Raw genomic sequence first — 21220 nt, 5'->3', positions numbered from 1 at the left:
ACCTTTCCCTGATTTAAGGTCCAGCACTCTATCCACTCCTCTCTTAGCTTCATAGGTGGTGCAGCAGATACAGTTCCAGGCCTGAAATCAGGAAGACTCCTTTTCCTGAATTTAAATCTTGCCTCAGATGTTTACTAGCTATGTGACCTGGGCAAGTCACTTAACCCTGATTGCTCCTATTTCCTCATCTGTGAAATGAACTGGAGAAGAAAATAACAAACCATTTCAGTATCTTTGCCAGGAAAACCTCAAATGGGGTCAGAGTCAGACACAACCAAAAAATAAGTCTTTAAAATGCTTACTAAATTGAATTGCTTCAAATGGATGGAACTTGGAAATATTTGCATTTGTGGGAAATTTTTTTAGTATTATATTTTATATTCTCTGCTTTGTAAATTTAAATACATCTTTGTGATTTGGGGTTTTTAAATAGCATTGCAGGGGGCAGCTGAGTAGCTCAGTGGATTGAGAGCCAGGCCTAGAGATGGGAGGTCCTAGGTTCAAATCTGGCCTCAGACACTTCCCAGCTGTGTGACCCTGGGCAAGTCACTTAATCCCCATTGCCTAGCCCTTACTGCTCTTCTGCCTTGGAACCAAAACACAGTATTGATTCCAAGACAGAAGGTATGGACTATTAAAAAAAATGAATGAATGAACAAACAAGCATTTGAATGAATGAATGAATGAATGAATGAATGAATGAATGAATGAATGAATGAATGAATGAATGAATAGCATTGCATATGTAACAGTTTGTCTAAAGACTTATCCAAATTTTCAAATGGGGGACATTTGCATATAATTTTTCTTATACTAATCAGTAACAAAAATATAAACTCGATAACCACCAGGGAGTGTCTCTTTCTCTCCTCAGGGCCACCTCAGGAGATACTTTGGAGCTGGTGGAAGAATCCTTGGACATAAATCTTCTAAATAATGCCATCCGCCTCAAATTCCAAAATTGTAATGTCTTACCTGGAGGTGTTCATGTCTCTGAGACTCATAATCATGTGGTCATTTTGATTTTAACCAATCTTACAGTACACAGATTAATACTGCCTCACCCTTCCCGGATGTACAGAAGTGTAAGTTTAAGTGAAGTATCGTTTTTTTTTTTTCCAGAATGGCTATGACTGTCACTAATTCATAACCCCTTTAGTTATCCCTTAGAACTTTATCCCCTAGATTGGGACTAAATTTGGTACCTAAAACTGTAATGGCCAAATGGGCATCAGTCTTAGTATTTAAAGATCTCACAGAGGAGCTTTTTTCTTTCTAGACCATCTATTTTTACTTTAAAAGGGTTGATAGTAGGAAGGAATAATTATTTTTAATTTATAGATGGCTTGTTATTTTGTAGGAGTTGGTAACTGAAAATCAAATGCAGTCAATATTCACTGATATTGGGAAAGTTGATTTTCGAGATCCTAGCAACAACCAGTTGATTCCTGCAGTTCCTGGGCTGGCACCCAATTCAACCACTTCAGTAGCCTGGCTTAGCAGTGATGGGGAAGCAATGTTTGCTCTGCCTTCAGCTTCTGGGGGATTGTTTGTCCTTAAACTGCCTCCTCATGATATACCTGGTAAGTGTGGGGCCCCAGCATACATTTTATTTTATTTTATTTTATTTTTTACTTGAAGGGTTTTATTTAATTAATTAATTTAAGGTGTTTTCCGTTGTTACATGATTCATGTTCTTTCTCTCGCCTCCTCCCATAGCCAACAAGCAATTCCACTGGGTTTTATATGTGTCACTGATCAAGACCTATTTCCATATTAATATTTGCATTAGGGTGATTGCTTAGAGTCTACATCCCAATCATATCTCCATCAACCCATGTGATCAAGCAGTTGTTTTTCTTCTATGTTTCTACTCCCACAGTTCTTTCTCTGAATATGAATAGCATTCTTTCTCATAAGTCCCTCAGAAATGTCCTGGATCATTGCATTGCTGCTAATAGAGAAGCCTATTATATTTGATTATGCCACAGTGTATCCATCTCTGTGTATTATGTTCTCCTGGTTCTGCTCCTTTCATTCTGCATCAGTTCCTGGAGGTCATTCCAATTCAATATCCTTTCAGCACAATAGTATTCCATCACCAACAGATGCCACAATTTGTTCAGCCATTCCCCAATCAAAGGGCATTGTAACATTTTCCAAATTTTTGCCACACAAAAAGCACAGCTATAAATATTTTTTTACAAGTCTTTTTCCTGTGATCTCTTTGGGGTATAAACCCAGCAGTGGTATGGCTGGATCAAAAGGCAGACAATCTTTTAAAGCCCGTTGGGCATAGTTCCAAATTGCCATCCAGAATGGTTGGATTAATTCACAACTCCACTAGCAGTGCATGAATGGCCCAATTTTGTCACATCTCCAACATTTATTACTTTCCTTTGCTATCATTTTAGCCAGTCTGCTAGGTGTGGGGTGGTACCTCAGAGTTGTTTTGATTTGCATTTCTCTATAAGAGGTATAGAACACTTTTCACGTACTTATTGATAGTTTTGATTTCTTTATCTGAAAAATGCCTATTCGTGTCCCTTGCCCATTTATCAATTGGGGAATGGCTCAGCATGCATTTTATAATGAGCATATATTTTAATATGAAGAGGAGTAGAGGGACATTTTGTTCAGCCTCATTCCTCAAGAGGAGTCCCTTAATGGCTCCAACTTCTTATAATTTAAAACATTGAATCCTAATAGCTAATATTACTTGATCTCTAAACTTGTAACTTATCCCTCCTATTAGACCAGAATGTTGGTTGAATTGAATAAGATGCCTTTTTTGTACAAGTATATATGTTCCTAATCGATTCCAAAGTGTTAGAGGAACAATGAGTCATATAAAAAAAGAATAGGAAAATTGAGACTGAGCCCTCAAGTTGTATAAGCCACTCCAAGTTAAACAGTGGAGTTGTTTTTGTTTTTTTTTTAAACCCTTACCCCTCTATCTTAGTAACAACTCTTAAGACAGGAGAATAGCAAAGGCTAGGCAAATGGGTTAAGTGACTTGCCCAGGGTCACACATCTAGGAAGTGTCTGAGGCCAGATGTGAACCCAGGTCCTCCTAACTCTTGAACAAAGACTCCTGAGGTCCATTTAAAATGATTCATATTAAATAGTATAAAGATTAAAATTAATATACAATATTCTAAGTATTATATTTTATAAAGTTTACTAATAATAACTAAATAAAAAAAGCTAGCTAACCAAGCCACAGTCACCAAAAAAAAAGAGAGCCAAAAGGCAAAGAGTTAACAGCCAACTATATACAAAACGTGACGATGCAACATGGTGGAGAGATTAAAAGGAATTCTGGGAAATACTAAAAGGAATTCTGGAGAATGTAGTTCAAAAGATACAAAATTTGCACTTATACATTCCCCTCCCTGTGATCTTTTTGGGAGACCAGTCTCCACAAACGGATCATTTTAAGCATAACCAACTTATAAATTGCAAAAATTTATGGATAAAAGGAAAAGAGAACAAAGTCAATGATTGCTAGGTTGACAGAAAGCCAGTTTGGGGATAGTCCCCTTTGGCATAAGAGTATACATTCAAATAAATGAATTCAACCCCGTCATAGTTCAATTTAGCACATCCCAAAGTTCAGTCTGGATCTTCTGGTGCAGTGTGTGGTCTCTGCAGACATCTTCGTGGCACCTTCTCCAAAAAGTTCACCTTCTGGATTCTGGGAGGTAATCTCTTGTTCTAAATTAGGCTCAAATTCAAATCAAAATTTACAACAATAACATAGTCCCTCCCTGAGGAGGATAATAACAAACTCAGAGATGCATGGCTGAATTATGAGGTATATGAATCAATTAGCAAAAGAAATCAAAAAATCCAAATAAAAGAGAAAAAATAACTTGTGGATGAAATATAATATCAGTCTTATGTAATCTAAATAAAGGAAAAATAAGCCTATAACAGGTCCTTGAATCAGGGCCCAATTAAAGTGATTCATGTAATTATGCACTTAGCCAATCAGTAGCCAGGACTACAGACAGTTTGCCACACTATGAAAGACAGAAAAGGGACTAGATTTCAGCAGCAAATTGAGAAATAGTATTCCTTGGTCTGATTTTACCTTTTCTCTTAGGGATATTGGAACCAGGAAGGCAGCCAAAGTGAGGTGCTTGTTAGGGAAATCCCATAATTTTTTTTAAACAATCAATGGCATTATTTCTATAGTCTAAAGCGGTGATGACAAACCTATGACACACGTGTCAGCACTGACACATAGCCATTTTCGATGACAAGGCTGCATACAGAAAAGTATGGGGCTGCATGCTGAGGATGAAACATTTGCTATAGTGCAGTATAGACATTCTGTACGCTGTAGATGACAATTCTACCTATATTAATTTACCTATTTTGGTTTATTAAATACAGTTATATATTACAATTATATGTTCACAAAATTATGGGTTTTTTCTCAAAGTGGCACACCACCTGAGTTATGCGTGGTTTTTTGGCGAATTTTGACACATCAAGCTCAAAAGGTTGCCCATCACTGGTCTAAAGCTTTCTGGGTATGCATTGACATTAGGGTTAATATACATTTTTAAACTTACCCTTGTGCAAAATAAAAATAACTTTTTAATACTGGTAACATGTGCTTCGAGTTCAAAAAAGGAGAGAAAAAAAACCTCAAATGTATTGCACATGTCGGAAGAAAAACAATAATAAAAATGTTTTAAAAATCAAAAATATATAGCTTATAATCAGTGACACACTGTGTCAGCCATAGAGAGGTAGAATACAAAGATTTCTCACCCAAAATGAAATCCAATTCCTTTTTTAACTTGGCCATGAACCACTGAGTGAGTGCAAATGATTTTTACAAAGTAACAGCTTTATAAAACAGTAATACAATAGATAATGCCCATTCAAAAAAGTACCAAAATTCACAATAGCCTAGGTAATGACAATAGCAAACAAAACCATTTAGGATTCACGTGAGTTTCTATATAGCTTGTATGACATTTTAAAAATCTATGAACTGATGGATACTTGTCACAAGTTCTACAGATGTAACAAATCTTTCAACCTTGGCAAAGATATTTTTAACAAAGTCTAATAATACCATTATTCCAAAATTTGGCAGAAGAGCCTAGGAAAAAAAAACACATATCTATACTGCTTATGAAAACCTATTGAGTTGTAAAGCGTCACTAGGAATCTAGATTTTTCTGGTAGAAGTAGATTAAACTGAAGAGTTAAAATATCATGCATGCAGAAACTACTCTTGGCTTCATACTTTATACAAAACTTTTCTGGCAGGAGTTTCTATTTTGTTCTCTACCTTTAATTCAACGGTAACTTTATTATAAATATAATTCCAGAAGCTACTAGATATCTAAAATCATTTCTGAAGACCCCTTAAAATCAATTTGAGATATTTAACTCATTAAATTCTCCAAAGATTGCATACAGTTGTAACGAGTTTTGATGGAGTCCATCCATCGTCTATGTGACAATTAACAAAGGCAAAATGAAAGAAAAGGCTGTATGAGCAACATGTGACCTCTATGGATCTGGTGACAAATTCAGCATACATAAGAAGTTATGGTTTTGCCAGGAAAGAGTTGTTTGTTTTTTTGTGCAAAATGACTATGGGCTAGTACAATGATATTTTGTTCAGTACAATTCTAGGGGAAAGGTACAAGTAAAGACAATATAACAAAATATATCTAATGGCTAGAACACAGTAGCTTAAAATGATTCGGTATAACAGAAAGATGTTGATTAGATTAATAGATGAACTTAAAAAAATTAAACCTTAAAGCAAATAATCAGCAAAATACAATAAGCATGACATTGAATTCAAAAATTTCCAATTCCAATAGCTGTGTTACAAGAAAGTTCTTCACTATATTTGAAGGGGAACAAACTCAAACAGTTAAGCATCACTCTGAAAAGGATTAAAATTCACCTCCAGATCTCATTAAAGTTCCTTCTCCTCCCCAGTATTTATCATTCATTTGCATTTCTTTGTCAGAGCTCCGGAATTCCTCATATACTCACTGGGCAGAATCTCCATTCTGCATGTTCAGAGTATTTAAGATTTTCAAAACTGTCAAAATATTTCAGTTTGGTCTGTAATTCAAGCAGCCTAGTTGGTTGCTACATTTTTTTTTAAAACCCTTACCTTCCATCTTGGAGTCAATACCGTGTATTGGCTCCAAGGCAGAAGAGTGGTAAGGGCTAGGCAATGGGGGTTACATGACTTGCCCAGAGTCACACAACTGGGAAGTGTCTGAGGTCAGATTTGAACCTAGGACCTCCCGTCTCTAGGCCTGGCTCTCAATCCACTGAGCTACCCAGCTGCCCCCTGCTGCATTTTCTTGAAGAAAAGTAAATAAAGTGGAAAATATGCAATGAAAATACAAAGTGCCAGTAAAAAAAATTAAGCAGAGCCAAAATGCACTAGTTAGTTCTACCAAATCAAATTGTAATTTAAGAGTTTCAAGCATGCTTTGTGACAGCATTATTTTTTTTTTAAGCTGAATGGATTTTATATACAGGGTAAACTAAAGGCCCCTGACTAGAAGGTGAAGAGATCTTTTTAGGGTTTTGCTAAGAGGCTTGGAAGAGCTATTCCTCTTTCCCCTCCTCCATAGAGGCAAAACTGCTAGGGAGAACAATAGAGTATTTGAACTTGAAATGCAAACTACCCCTGATGTTTTGGGTCAGAAAAAAAAAATCAAATGCTTATTCCCCAAAATTCTGACTTCAAATCCACTGATTTGGGCTATCTGCCCACCTTATTTGGGGTGGGGGAAACCATCAGGAGCTTGGAGTCAGCTTTTTTTTTTTTTTTTTTTAATCTGCTTGAAACTAGAAGGGGTGTGGCTGAAGTGTATGGTGTTTTTTTGTGTGTGTTTTGGGTTTTTTTGCATGCTGTATTACCCTGCTGAAAAATACAAGGACAGGCTGGAAACCCACATTGGGGATTGGGGGTGGGTGGGGGAGAATTCATACTTCACCCTCCACGCAGGACCAAGAAGGCGTTTCCAAACTCCAAACAGCTCTCAGACCTCCCAGCACACTGCAGCAATAGGGAGACCTGAATGGGAGCAGCAGTGGTCATGATGGTGCGAAAGGGGGCAGGCAGGGTAGCCAGCACAAAACAACAGGAGCGCAGTAAACAGGCTGGGAGAGCATAGGGCGTGCCGAGAGAAGAGGCAACCCCAGCTCTTAACCCTCCTTGTGGATGGGCAGAGTCCGCACCACTGGGCAAGCTTTACTGAAAATCTGAGTAAAAAATTTGAGAATTCATTTTCCAAAGTGGCTGCCATAAATTAAAATTAATGTACAGTATTCTGAGTATTATATTTTATAAAGTTTATTAATAATGACAAAAGTAAAAAAGCTAGCTAACCAAGCTGCGGAAGTGGAAAAAAGAGAGCCAAAAGGAGGAGTTACAACCAACTATATTAAAAAACATGACCACACAATGTGTTGGAGAGATTAAAAGGAATTCTGGGGAACATAGTTCAAAAGATACAAAATTCCCACTTACACATTCCTCCCTGTGATCCTTTTGGGAGACCAGTCTCCCCAAAGGCATCATTTTAAACATAACCAACTTATAATAGAGAAGTTCATGTGATTAAAATGCAGATTTGGTTCCCACTCACAGGAAGAGGTAATGTGCTTTTCCTAGGCTCTGTCAGCAGTTCATCTTGAACAAAATTTTAAGCATGTGGTTTTGTTCAATCATTAGGAGAAATCTTTTTTTTAAATGTCTTTTACTTAGGTAAAGACATATTCCAAGTTTCTCTCCTTTTTTAATGTTTTACCATATTTTGTTTTGTTATTAAGGACTACTTTTAGGTGGGCAAGATCCAAGAGGAACCTCGAATATAGTTTGTTTCTTTTTGATTTTCTAGGTGTCGTATCTGTTTTGGAATTGAAACAGAGCTCAGTAATGCACCGTTTGCTTACAGGATGGATGCCAACATCTATCAGGTTAGTAGTAGCTTGCAAAGAAGTCAAAAGACCTATACTGTTCTAATTTATTCCTTAACCTCCACTTTTTAAAAATATACACAAAAACTCTTATCATTTTTAGGACTTAATGCCTTCTAGCAGGGAATGTCATACTAAATCTAAAGTAGTTGTTAAATGTTTTGTCCTTGACGGTACTAAATAATATTCTAGAGAGGAAGAGTTTGTAGCATAACATGTGATAAAAGCAAGCACCAGGGGGCAGCTGGGTAGCTCATTGGATTGAGAGCCAGGCCTAGAGACGGGAGGTCCTAGGTTCAAATCTGGCCTCAGACACTTCCCAGCTGTGTGACCCTGGGCAAGTCACTTGACCGCCATTGCCTACCCTTACCACTCTTCCACCTATAAGTCAATACACAGAAGTTAAGGGTTTAAAAAAAAAAAAGCAAGCACCAGAGAGTCTTAGTCATGGTTCATTTATGAATTTTTGATACATTTCCCACAGCATCTCATCCAATATTTTTCATGGAATGGGAGTATATTTACATATTGTTAACTTTCTAAATCTAATTTCATCTAGAATAATTAGTAGAAAGTGTTTGTTCCTTAGAGCAGATTAGCAGATGAAGGAAAAAATACCACTAGAATGGAACTTTGTTCTATTATGAATTATTACATTGAATTAGGTTAAATCTAAATGTTCATTACAAACTTAATATGCATCTGTAGTTGGCCAGTATAACTGGTAATAATCCTATTCTAGAACAGTATTTTTACTGTTGATCAGAAGAACATGAAACTCTCAAAAACTCCATATTCGCATGCACCTCTTAATAACTGCCCTTTGGCTTTGCTAAATCTCTGTGTGCTTGCATTTTTAGGGGTGACCAGAGCACTTCTGACCGCCCCATCAGTCTCTCTGTGCACTGTGTGGAGCATGATGCCTTCATCTTTGCACTTTGCCAAGATCACAAGCTCCGGATGTGGTCGTACAAGGTAAAGGCCTAACATGGCATTGACTTTGGGCTGGTTCTCATTCTTGAGCTTAAAATTGGGGGGTAAATGTTGAGGGATTGAAACTGATTGTGTTGCTCTGAAAGACAGATCAAAAATCTGTCATCAAAAGATTTGCTTTCCTGTGTTTCGGTTTGCACTTACATCTTCCAAAACACAGCAGGAACAAGTTATAATCATAGCAACATACCAGTATATATTGGTAAAATAACTTTAAGCTTCATCATAAAAATAGCAACAATGAAACCAGTTTCCTTTTTAGGATCTGCAATATTGAAGAGAAGTATTTAACTATACCCTTTTATAAAAGTAAAATCTATCAGGTTGTTCATATAAATGCTAGTAGTGAATTTTTTGGTGATGTACTTAGATGGAACATTTTTAATGATCAGAGGGTAAGAAGGAGAGACCTTTAACCCTTTTTGAATGTCTCTTGTTATCTTTCCATCTCAAACACCAACAGGACCAAATGTGCCTGATGGTAGCCGACATGCTAGAGTATGTGCCTGTAAATAAAGACCTGAGACTGGCAGCTGGGACTGGCCACAAATTGCGCCTTGCCTATTCTCCTTCCATGGGACTTTGCTTAGGGGTCTATATGCATGCACCAAAACGGGGGCAGGTATGTACTGACTAGTGTTTTCATTAGATTTATACGGGGATTTTGCAACCACTTTATAAAGAGAATCCTTTTGTCTTTTAAAGTCTAATCTCATTGACTAACCTTACTATTTCGTGCATAAACTAATTCTCCTTATGAGTTGCTGGTGAGTACTGTGGAAATGTGGAAATGAACAGATTTTGAAGAATAAAAGTAGAGCAGGTTCTTTTCAAGGAATGTGGGGGAATGAAGGGAAAAGAGTAAGAATAGGAGCCCAAGAAGGTGTGAGAGGTGACCTGTTCCCCAAAAGCTTTCTCCATTCATCAGAGAAGGCTCGACTCCAAAATAATTGTTTGAGAGGAGCCCAACCATGGCCATTATGTATAGAAAAAATATATGTGGGCACTTGGGGATGTATTCTACACTGAAGAAAATATGAGTCCTGAAGAGATTTCCTTTTGCAAATCATTCTCATAGTTCTCATAATTAAGCTTTTCCTCAAGGAAATAAATAAATTAAAAAAGCACTTTTTAGTTTCTTGCCATGTGGAAAACAGTTTTAATGGTTGGAGATACAAATACAATTGAGAGTCCCCACCCTTGAGGACCTTTCATTCTAGAAGGACGAGACAACACATAGGCTAGGGAAGAGTGGTTTCATCTGGAGAGTGGCAGAGACAATAGATCTATGCAACAATCAATTAGTCATACTTTACCAAAGCAATGATACTATTAATTTGATTATTATCCCTTGAACAAGAGCTGGAAAGCTGGTAGAGACATAGGGCAGTATACAGAGGAGAGCAAGATAGATGGTTATCCCCTTGTTTTTCTTTAGTTTTAACAAAATAATACTGACATTCCAGTGATTTGTCATGAAACTTCAAGTTGTTTCCAATACTGCTTTGTTATTGAAAACAAGAATTTTTATAAGTTAAAAAAAATAACTCCCCTTGGTTAAACTAATTGTTTTATTTTAAGCTTTGTTTGATCATCTTTAAAATTTTGTATTTCAACAGTTCTGCGTTTTCCAGTTAGTGAGCACTGAAAATAACCGTTACAGTCTAGATCATATTTCCTCATTATTCACCTCTCAGGTAAGTTTCCATGGTAAAAATTCCCTTTTATGAACTATACTAGTCAGAACAGTATGTGATTTAAAAGGCTTGAAGCTATCAAATAAGATTTCACTGCACATGTGAATGAAACCCTTATCTGAATTCTGCCACAGTTTGATTAGGTAGTGTCCTTCTATTCTTTTCTTTGATGCACTAACTTTCTCTACCTTTCTCCAATGCCCATCCTCAACCTAACTTTTTTTCTTCCTTTCTCTTAGGAAACACTGATTGACTTTACCTTAACCTCCACTGATATCTGGGCATTGTGGCATGACGTTGAGAGCCAAACAATTGTGAAATACATCAATTTTGAACAGTAAGAGTTATTTCCTTCTTTATGACCCTACTTGGTTAAAAATATACCCATCCTTGAAAAAACAGCATGGGTTCTCATTTTTGTAAAGGATATGGCTCTGGTTTTGACTCTCTTGTTAGTCTTCTAAAGTTACCTTCTTTTTGGATAGAAGACTCAGATTTTGGCCTGTGAACATTCATTTTTCTAGGTTTAAGAGAGAGAAAAAGAAAATATTTCTTGTAATACCACATTTCTGAAACACACTTCTAGCCTGGGTTCATTTCTCCAAGCTAAGACCATTGTTAAATGTAGTTACTTTAAAAAAAAAAGTTTCATATACTTTTTTGAGTGGCAATAATAAACTTTTTGTGCTATGACCAGAGTTGGAATAGATAATCCCCAAGAGATCCTTCCAACTGTAAAATTCTAGGATGGAAAGAGGTAGGGTTGTTCCAGTCTGACAGCAGTGAGGAGTGAAAGTGTCCCAAATGGGCTAAGACTGCTGGATCATGAGGTCAAGGTTAAATTCTGCAGTGAATTGGGTGTGTAGGTCATGGGTTCATCAGATTATCTCTGGGTGGTTGTTGTTGCTAGCCTGACAAATATGTTCTTGTTCAGTAATGTTGCAGGACAATGGAACCCAGTTTTTATGCAGTGTCTGCCAGAGGAGGAAATCACTATCAGAGACGACCAAGACCCAAGAGTAAGTGGCATCCAACTAAAGTCAAATCTAAAGGAATAAAGGGTGACTAGCATTGCACACTAGCTTTCAAAGTATCTACCCTGCCTAACCCTCAAGAGGTCAACATGATGGTCAGACATGGCACAAAGTATATGTGAAAGCAGTTTGCAGACCCATGTGGTATTCACATGGAAGTCGTGCTGTTGTTATTTTTAGTGGTGGTGGTGGTGGTGGTGGTGCTGGTGGTATGAAAGGAAAATGAGCCCTAAAAACTACTGGCTGAAAAGAAAGGGGTCCTTCTGCTTTATTTAACTGGCAGTCCCAGAATTCTTATTAAAACCTCTCTCTGATTCCATTTCTAATGTGAGACATCATTTAATAACCCTGGTGTTGGGAGTTGGGAACAACATCAGTGTTATAGGCTTTCCATGTTGCAGTGGTAAAAGTTGGACTGTACATTACCTTAAAGTGCTCTATAAATATTAGCCATAATTATTACCATCCTTTAACATGTAAAATGGGGATAATGGCATATGTCAGACCCACCTCACAGGTATAAGACCCCCAATATGATAAGCTATAGAATCTGTAGAAAATGCTTTGTACCCCTTAAAGAGTGATACAGATGTGAATTATTCTAGTTGGGCCTGCTATAAGAAGGCATTTTCTAATAGGAGATTTCTAGTAGAGTTGAAGTGCCATATAAGTGAGCAGCACAACTTCCCACTCCCATCCTCACCTCCCCATGTGCTATTTCAATTGGGACTTGACTAGCTTATTCTTCCAGTGCAACCTGTTAAGGAGATTTTCATCTAGTGGAAAGAAATGTTGCTAAAGATTTGAGAACTGTTTTCCTACCCAAATGTAAAAGAAATTATTTCCTTTCTCCTGTCAAATGTGGAAGGAAATGGAGGAATTTTGGCCTTTTTTTAGCTATCAAACTGGTTCTGTTTTCATTCTTTTTCATTGGCTTTACTAACTTTGTTTTATGTTTCTGCAGGAGACATATCTAGAGAGTCTGTTCACACCTGGACTATTCACAAATGCTGCTATTTTCAAAGCTTTGCAGGTTAGCAAGAAATTGATCCATATTTACTATTAAGATTTTATTTTTTTAATGCAAAAAACATGAATGTGCTTTGCATTTGTTAATTACTAAGGTGGACACCTAGAGAGGGATATGCTAACAGTTACAATGTAAAGGACAGCTACTTTTTCAGTTCATTTCAACAAGCATTTATTAGGCACCTACTATGATCAAGGCACTGAATAAGGCCCCAAAAATAGGAAGACAAGATCAGTAAACAAAGCTTCTACTGTACTGGGGGATAGAATGTATAAATAAATAAGTAAATACAATATCATTTGAGGAGAGAGAGCAGAGTAATAACTAAGGGATCAGGAAAATCTAAGAGGGAACCCCTTGAAGGAAGCTAAGGATTCTAAGAGGTTAAAGTGGCAAAAGAGGTACATTTTAGCTATAGAGTACAGTTTGAGCAATTTGACTGAGACAGAAAAGTGCAGTGAGAGGGAGTGGTGTGAAATAAGTTTAGAAAGGTAGATTCTAAGAGCCAGATTTTAAATATCGGGATTTCAATACCAAATTCAATATGTGATAGTTTTACCTAGAGGCAGTAGGAAGCCACTGAATGTTTTTCAGCAGGGAAGTGACATGATCCAGACCCATGCTTTAGAAGGATAATTTGGCAGTTTGGTATAGATAGGATGGAGAGGAGAGAGACTGGAAGCAGGTACCTCAGTCGGGAGGCTGTTGCTGGAATTCAGGAAAGGGGTTATGAGGCCCTGAATTAGGGTAATGAGTATCTGTCTTAGTGGAGAAATTGTAAAAAATGTTTTAAGAGATAGGATCAACAAGATCAAGTAACTTGGGGGCAGCTGGGTAGCTCAGTGGATTGAGAGTCAGGCCTAGAGACGGGAGGTCCTAGGTTCAAATCCAGCCTCAGACACTTCCCAGCTGTGTGACCCTGGGCAAGTCACTTGACCCCCATTTCCCACCCTTACCACTCTTCCACCTAGGAGCTAATACACAGAAGTTAAGGGTTAAAAAAAAAAAAAGATCAAGTACTTATTGGCTATAAAAGAGGAGAGAAAGGTAAGAACTGCATATAATTTCTTCCATCTACAAAATTGTTAAGGATTTCTTCTCTTTATGAAAAGTGTTGATAAAAATGTTGAGATAAGACAAGGGCAAGTGATGATTTACCTATCTCCCTACAGTTTAACTACATGATGCCATTAATTAGTCATTACATAATTAGCTAATATATTGAAACTCCACCTAATAGTACTATCATTCAGCCCATATTTCACTGTCTTTCCTATAAGGATTCCACATAAATCTTTGTCATTTGTGATGCTGAAGTCAAAATTCATTATGATAGTCCATGGTCCTACTTGTTGACTATCAACCTAGATATTTATCAATTTTTTATTGTGTCCACCTCTTCATGACCCTATTTGGGGTTCTCTTAACCAAGGTACTGGAGTTTTATCCTTTCCTTCACCAGTTCATTTTATAGATGAAGCAAATAGGGTTGAGTGACTTGCCTGCTTTTGTCCTTTTTTTTTTTTTTAACACATTGTATAAAGAAATATAGTTTTTTGTGAATTGTTCTTATTTAAAACATAAAACAAAACTTTTGTTTTTACTTCACAATCATTTCTGAATATACTTTGTTTCTCCATTATATCCTGGGAATTGATTCCTCCTCTAATGAGAAAGAAAAATAATTAAGCAAAACCAGCTAATAACAGTGGTTGCATCTGACAATGCAGGCAAAATTTTGTCCTTATTGTTTCCCTCCTCTATACTAAAAGGAGGGAGATGGGTTTCATTATCTGTGTTCTAAAACCACTATTAGTTTTTCAGTTATTAAGCCTTTGACTCCCTTTTAGTGATCTTTTCATTTATATTTTTGTAGTCAGTGGACATATATGCTATTCTAATTTTATTTGAAGTCATATGAATCTTCCTACCCTTCTCTGAGTTTTTCTTGTCATTTATTACTGCAGAGTAATAACAATAGTATTCATGTTTTTTCATCTATTATCCAACCAACAGGTAACTAGTTTGGTTTCCATGATAACTTGAGTCAAAGTGTAATCATTTTTTCTCACCTACGTCAAATTTCTTTTCCAAAATGATTGGCCCATTTCTAATTTCCATCAACAATATTTGACACCGGGGGCAGCTGGGTAGCTCAGTGGATTGAGAGCCAGGCCTAGGGACGGAAGGTCCTAGGTTCAAATCTGGCCTCAGACACTTCCCAGCTGTGTGACCCTGGGCAAGTCACTTGATCCCCATTGCCTAGCCCTTACCACTCTTCTGCCTTGGAGCCAATATACAGTATTGATTCTAAGACAGAAGGTAAGGGTTTAAAATTTTTTTTTAATTAAAATTAAAATAAAACAATATTTGACATGACTTTGTTTTGGCTCCTGGTGATTCATTTTATTCTTTTCTAAAAAAAAGATGACAACTTTTAAATAAGGTTTTAGAAATTTGCCAGTGAGTACAGTCAAACCTATTGATATCTATAGAGTTAGTCTCTTTATCCTCTTAAAAATAGATATTATTTGGCTTATCTCATCCTCAGCATCTTTCCCATCCTCCATAATTTTTCCTTTATTATGCCCCCTCTCTCCTCCTATCTTTTGTATATATCAATGGTTCCCAAACTTTTTTGGCCTGCCACCCCCTTTCCAGAAAAAAATATTCCATAGCCCCCCCGGAAATTAAATTTTTTTTTAATTTTAATAGCAATTATTAGGAAAGATAAATGCACCTGTGGCCATCACCACTCCTCTGGATTGCTGCAGCACCTACCAGGGGGCGGTGGCACCCACTTTGGGAATCACTGGTATATACACTCAAGAAATAGTATGATGTGTAAAGAGTACTTGACAGAACCTAGCTTTTGCTCCTGGTTCTCCCACTAGCCAGGTGGCTTCAGGTAATTCATCTTCATTGAGTTTTTGACTCCTTGTCTTTAAAATGAAGGTTTGCTTTGAGGTATAGTGTCTCATTCCACTTTGATTATCAAAAATAATTAAAAGCAATGAAACTCAGTATTGGTAGGGTTGTAAAGAAATAGGTTCACGCATTCATTCTTTTCATTCTCAGTCATTCTATTCATTCAGATGGAATTATAGACTCAAAAGCAGAATCTTCTTAGAGAGCAATCTGGCAGCAACACAGTAAAAAAAAAAAAATGAGAAAATAACCTGTGACCCAGTAGTGTAGGGAACATACCCAGAAAGTGCTGTCAAAAACAAAACAAAATGAACTCTTATATTCAGCAATGTTCGTGGCAGTATTATTTGCAATTATTTAAAAAACAAATTGGAAGCAACAAAGCTCTCTAACACTAAGGGGAATTGGTTAAATCAGTAGTAGTGCATTTGTGTAATAGAAAAAACTAATGCGACTAAGATTGATAATTATTTTTAAAATGAAGAAAGAAAAGTCTAGGAAAACTTTTAAGAAATAATGAAAAACAACCAAGAAGAAAGAAAGAAAACCCCAGAAGGACACATTAACTCTGGCTATAAGTGAATGAGAAAGAATAGAAACCAAGTATTCTGATGAAGGAAGAGGAGAGTGACTAAAAAGCTACGATAATTTATGTATTAAAATTAATTTCAATAGCATTTAGCAAACTAAATTGTATTAATGATTAATTTTATGTTTATAACTTCATATGAAACAAAGGATTTGGAATAGATGATCTTTAATAACCTTTTCAACTGTTAAAATTCTGATTCTTTTGAAATCTGAGATTGGGAAAGTACCATATAAAGCAGGCATTGTTGACTTCTTTTGTAATTCCAGGACCCCTTTGGTAACACCTATGGAGCCTTGGCAGAATAATGTTCTCAAATACATAAAATAAGTAGGATTTTTTAAAAAATTATATTGAAACACAATTATCAAAATATTGCTTTTTTTTTTTAACGGTCATAGACCTTGGAGGGTTAAGAAGCCCTCTAACACCCTTTTCTAGAATTAAACTGACTGAAATAATGAGCTCTTGACTAGCAGTGGAATCTCTTTCATTAACTACTAAGACAAATGTATTTTCCTTTTAAGTTGCCGATCTGTCCAGGGGTTTAAAACTGAAAATAGTGGGTAAGTGAATAGAATATAGGAAGCAGAGGACATGAGTGTTGTTATCTGCTGCCCCTGACCAATGGTATTTGCTTGGACATCTGATTTTGAATTCTAACTCTGAAACTCAGGTTGATAGATATGTTAATACTCTGTGCAAAGGCTACTGTGTGCTCATTCAGGAAAGTATTATAACATCCCCAGATTTCAGCCATATGCTTAACAAAGCCTCTCATCCTTACAAGCGAGATGGAGAAATGTAGGCCTAAAGATAATATAATATAAGGTAGGTTTGTACTTTGTTGTTTGGAAGAACCCTAATCCTTAATGGATTGGTAGCAACCTTAAATGAAGGTCTTTACTGGTTTGTCTTCTGCCTTATTCCATCCAACATTTTTAACAATGACTTGGAAGAAACAGATTGCATCTTTATCCAATTTACAGGCTTGGTGAAGCCAAGGGGCATGATCAAATTACTATCTATATGTCAACATGCTGGAATCCAGCATGATGAAATTTAATAAGGGTAACAATTAGGGTAACGCTATCTATATCTATATATGTATATTATGTATATATAGCATATAATTATATTACATAATATATACTTGTGTTATCTAATGTTATATAATTATAATATGTCTATCTATACATATATTATAATAAATAATATGGGTAAATATTCTGAGATTTAAAAATCAACTACTGCATAGCAGTTTCTCTGAAAAAAGCTTAGAAGTGTTAATTGAGAACAAGCTCTATGAATCCATAGTGTGTCTGACCCAACTCCTAGAGATCTTAGGCTGCATTAACAGAAGGACAATACTCATAACAGGGTAACAAGCCAGTCATACTATATTTTAGAACACACTTGAATTATTGGTTTCGTTCTGGATACCACATTTAATTCATGCATTCAGATTTTTTTTAATTCTTGATTTTTATGTCGCCTTAATTTCTAGATATAGCCCTTTCCCCCTCCTATTAATAGCAGATAATAAAAAGAGGGAAAACAATTCAGCATTAATCAACATAAGAACTGGGACTAACAGTACATGCAGTGTTCCATCCCCAAAGTATTCACACTCCAGGAAGGAGGTGGATACCCAATTGTTAAAGGAATATTTGAAATCTCTGACCCATTCGGAAGAGACTCAAAGTTAGACCCCTTGGAGAATACCTTCCTTAAGTTCAGAATATTTAGCCTGGACAAAAAAAAAGATAAAGGAGGATTTGTTGTCTCCGTACCCTCCAATGTATACCATAGGATATTACACATAGCAAACTTTGATGACTGAATGAATGAATAAAATTCAGATATATGAAAGACTTATATCAGAGAGGTTAGACTTATTCTCACTTCAGAAAACTAGTACTAAAACTAAGTGATGACAAATGGAAGAAAGCAGATTTCAGTTTGACAAAAAGAAGTATCTAGAGGTAGAATCTAAAGATAGCTCTAAAATAATCTTAGATAATAAGGACCCTGTTATTGAGATGTTCAAGCAGATGAACTCTTCTTGAAATCATTTAGAGTTGACTTCTAAAGCTCCTTCCAATTAAACTTTTTCCTTTTTTTCTTAATTGAGTTTATTAAGAATTATATAGTTATGTGAGTTTCATTCTTTTAATGTATTTTGATCATTGTGAATTGTATCTTTTTAATCTATCCATAAGATTACAACTATATTTTTACACTAAACTATCTTAAGTTACTTAGGTTTTAATTTAATTGCCCTCTTTTGTCAGTTACTTAAGGTAGGGACTGTGTCTTGTTCACCTTTACAACCTCCATGGCCCTTAGCCTAGGGCCTTCCTTGCACCCAGTAAGTACTCAGTAAATATTTATTGAATGAATTGGTGTCCAGTTATGCCCGTGTTTCCTTTCCGCACTAATACGAACTTCAAGATGATGTGGTCACTTTCTCCCAAGGTTCCTGTCACTTCCACATCGCCAACCAGTCCTTGTTGGTCAGAATTAAGTCTAGAATAGCAGTATTCCTCGTTGCTTCCTCTACCTTCTGAGAGATGAAATTGTCAACAAGGCAAGTCAAGAATTTTAGATGCTCTACTTTTAACAGAATTAGAGTTCCAGCAGATATCAAGATTGTGAATCCTTTTACTATGGTAGCTTGCCTCTTTACCATTTTTGTAATATGTATGAGGAAGACATTCATCCATATCCTCTATCTGATTGGGTTTTCTGTAGTAAATCCCTGCAATATTGCTTCTGGTTTTCTATCTCAACCTAAATGGTTTCGACTGTGTATTCACTTTAATATTCATCACTTTCTATTCAGGCATATAATAGTCAGGTGTAAACAAAACTAACTCCTTTTACAAAAATTTGATTTACATAATTTTTCAGGAAGATAACTGTTATAGAAAGCAAAGTACACCTGTTCTCTTCAGTACATTTTCATGCAGTGTTATAATGCCATCTGAATTGGAATGTTTTGTTTAGGTTTGGAATAATGCATGGTATACTAAAACATCGTTTTTAACATTTGTTTAGATTTTTCGTCGAGGAACAGAGAGGAATTTGGATCTTTGCTGGAGTGAACTAAAGAAAGAAGTTACTTTAGCTGTTGAAAATGAGGTGGGATTTAGATAGGAAAATGCTAACTTTACATAGTCTCCCATATTTTTCATCAACATTAACTAGAAAGTAATTTTATTATTAAGAAATATGAATGTATACAATTTTAAATTAAAGATTCATAGGTAAAATATAGTTCTCCAATGCAGGAAAAAAATAAGACTACTGTTTAGTCATTCTTGTCTCTAGTACTGTTTGAACTATCTTTGGATACAACTTTTTTATGAGAGAAGATTATTATTTTGGGAAAGAAGTCATGAACTGCACTAATATTTTTATATTATTCATTCTTCCGCCAGCTCCAGGCAAGTGTTACAGAGTACGAATTCTCACAGGAAGAATTTCGACAATTGCAAGTTGAATTCTGGTCCAAGTTCTATGCCTGTTGTCTTCAGTACCAAGAAGCACTCTCACGGCCTCTTGCACTGCATATGAATCCTTACTCAAATATGATGTGTCTGTTAAAAAAAGTAAGGATAGAAGCATGCCAGAGGACATCTTCATGCTCTCCATTGAACTTTTCTGAATGTTTATCTGCTACCTTTTCATTTGTCTTTAGCCATATTGTAGTTAGCTAATTTTCCTATAGAAATGCCATTCATTTGGACTTAGAGATTCTTTCCTGTTTTTCTTTGAACGTTTAAAAATTAACCAGAAGATTCACATTTCCAGGGGTTCCTGTCTTTTCTTGTGCCCTGTGCCCTAGTGGACCATCTCTATCTCTTGCCTGATGAGAATTTAATGACAGAGGATGAAGCCACCATTTCTGATGGTAACCGTAATTAATTGTTCCCCTTTCTAATCCCCTTCTTCAGCCTTTTGGTCACTATCCTTTAGAAAGGTCTTTGTCACCATAGGCATTCTAGCAAAACTGATTGGGCACAAATGTTTTCTACCTTCATGCTCTTAGAAATTGACAACTCTGCATATTTAAAAAATAATATCAATTAAATTCACAACCTTTAAAGTTAAGTGAGATTTCTTTTCTTTATAGATTTAGATATTGCACGTGACGTTATATGTCTTGTCAAATGCCTTCGATTGCTTGGGGAATCCATTTCTATGGAAATGGCATGCATGATGGAAATGGCTTGCTATCACCTTCAATCTCCAGAGAGGGCGGCAGAACAGATTCTGGAAGACTTGATCGCGAATGATGTGTAAGGGAGAACTTAGGGTAAAGTCTGATTCATAATGGAGATTTTGTAATCAATGTTACTCAAGTAACATAGTACAAATACATTTCAGATGGGTACTGTATAAAGTGAATCAGTGTTAATAAGAAGATGAGCTAATTTATCCATGGAAAAACCAATATATGAGTTCATATATGGAAGCAGACATGTGAAACATAGCCCAGATGTTAAAATCAGAATCAGTATTTGCATTTGCATCTTAAGGATTCTTTGTATGAACCTTAAGTAAAAATTTTCTCATTTCTGGGAGTAGATCTTGGCATTTCTGAAAAACCAAAGGTAACAATTACTTGGCACATTGTGCCACAGGTCAATTCTTGACCATTTTAAAGCTTTGTTAAAAATTTTAAAAGATACCTTTGCTTAATGAATTTCCTAACAGTTATCATATGGATGGTTCACCTGCTTCTTAGGATGTTTGGCTTGAAGTCCTTTAGTGTCACGCCATCATCAGTCATCAAAGTTCTCTTTCTGTCCCTCCAGAGAAAATGTGATGGAGGACATCTGCAGTAAACTTCAGGAGATCAGGAATCCAGTCCATGCGATTGGACTTCTTATACGAGAAATGGACTATGAGACAGAAATAGAAATGGAAAAAGGGTTCAATCCCAGTAAGTGGCACCAGA

General features: G+C 36.2%; 1 protein-coding gene across 1 annotated transcript in view; it reads left to right on the top strand.

Annotated features, from left to right (window-relative positions):
* Nucleotides 1-21220, top strand: part of NUP160 (nucleoporin 160) — a 49208-nt gene that overhangs the window by 3868 nt on the left and 24120 nt on the right. The window contains exons 3-16 of the mRNA XM_044680838.1: nucleotides 875-1085; nucleotides 1361-1583; nucleotides 7905-7983; nucleotides 8844-8958; nucleotides 9440-9598; nucleotides 10596-10673; nucleotides 10913-11010; nucleotides 11608-11692; nucleotides 12672-12740; nucleotides 19315-19398; nucleotides 19698-19868; nucleotides 20071-20170; nucleotides 20393-20558; nucleotides 21078-21205. Of these exons, the coding sequence (XP_044536773.1) occupies nucleotides 875-1085; nucleotides 1361-1583; nucleotides 7905-7983; nucleotides 8844-8958; nucleotides 9440-9598; nucleotides 10596-10673; nucleotides 10913-11010; nucleotides 11608-11692; nucleotides 12672-12740; nucleotides 19315-19398; nucleotides 19698-19868; nucleotides 20071-20170; nucleotides 20393-20558; nucleotides 21078-21205 (1766 nt within the window). The remainder of the gene's footprint in view (nucleotides 1-874; nucleotides 1086-1360; nucleotides 1584-7904; nucleotides 7984-8843; nucleotides 8959-9439; nucleotides 9599-10595; nucleotides 10674-10912; nucleotides 11011-11607; nucleotides 11693-12671; nucleotides 12741-19314; nucleotides 19399-19697; nucleotides 19869-20070; nucleotides 20171-20392; nucleotides 20559-21077; nucleotides 21206-21220) is intronic.

Source organism: Gracilinanus agilis, chromosome 6 (genome assembly GCF_016433145.1).
Source record: "Gracilinanus agilis isolate LMUSP501 chromosome 6, AgileGrace, whole genome shotgun sequence".
Lineage (NCBI taxonomy): Eukaryota > Metazoa > Chordata > Mammalia > Didelphimorphia > Didelphidae > Gracilinanus > Gracilinanus agilis.
This window is presented reverse-complemented; position numbering and strand designations above follow the sequence as displayed.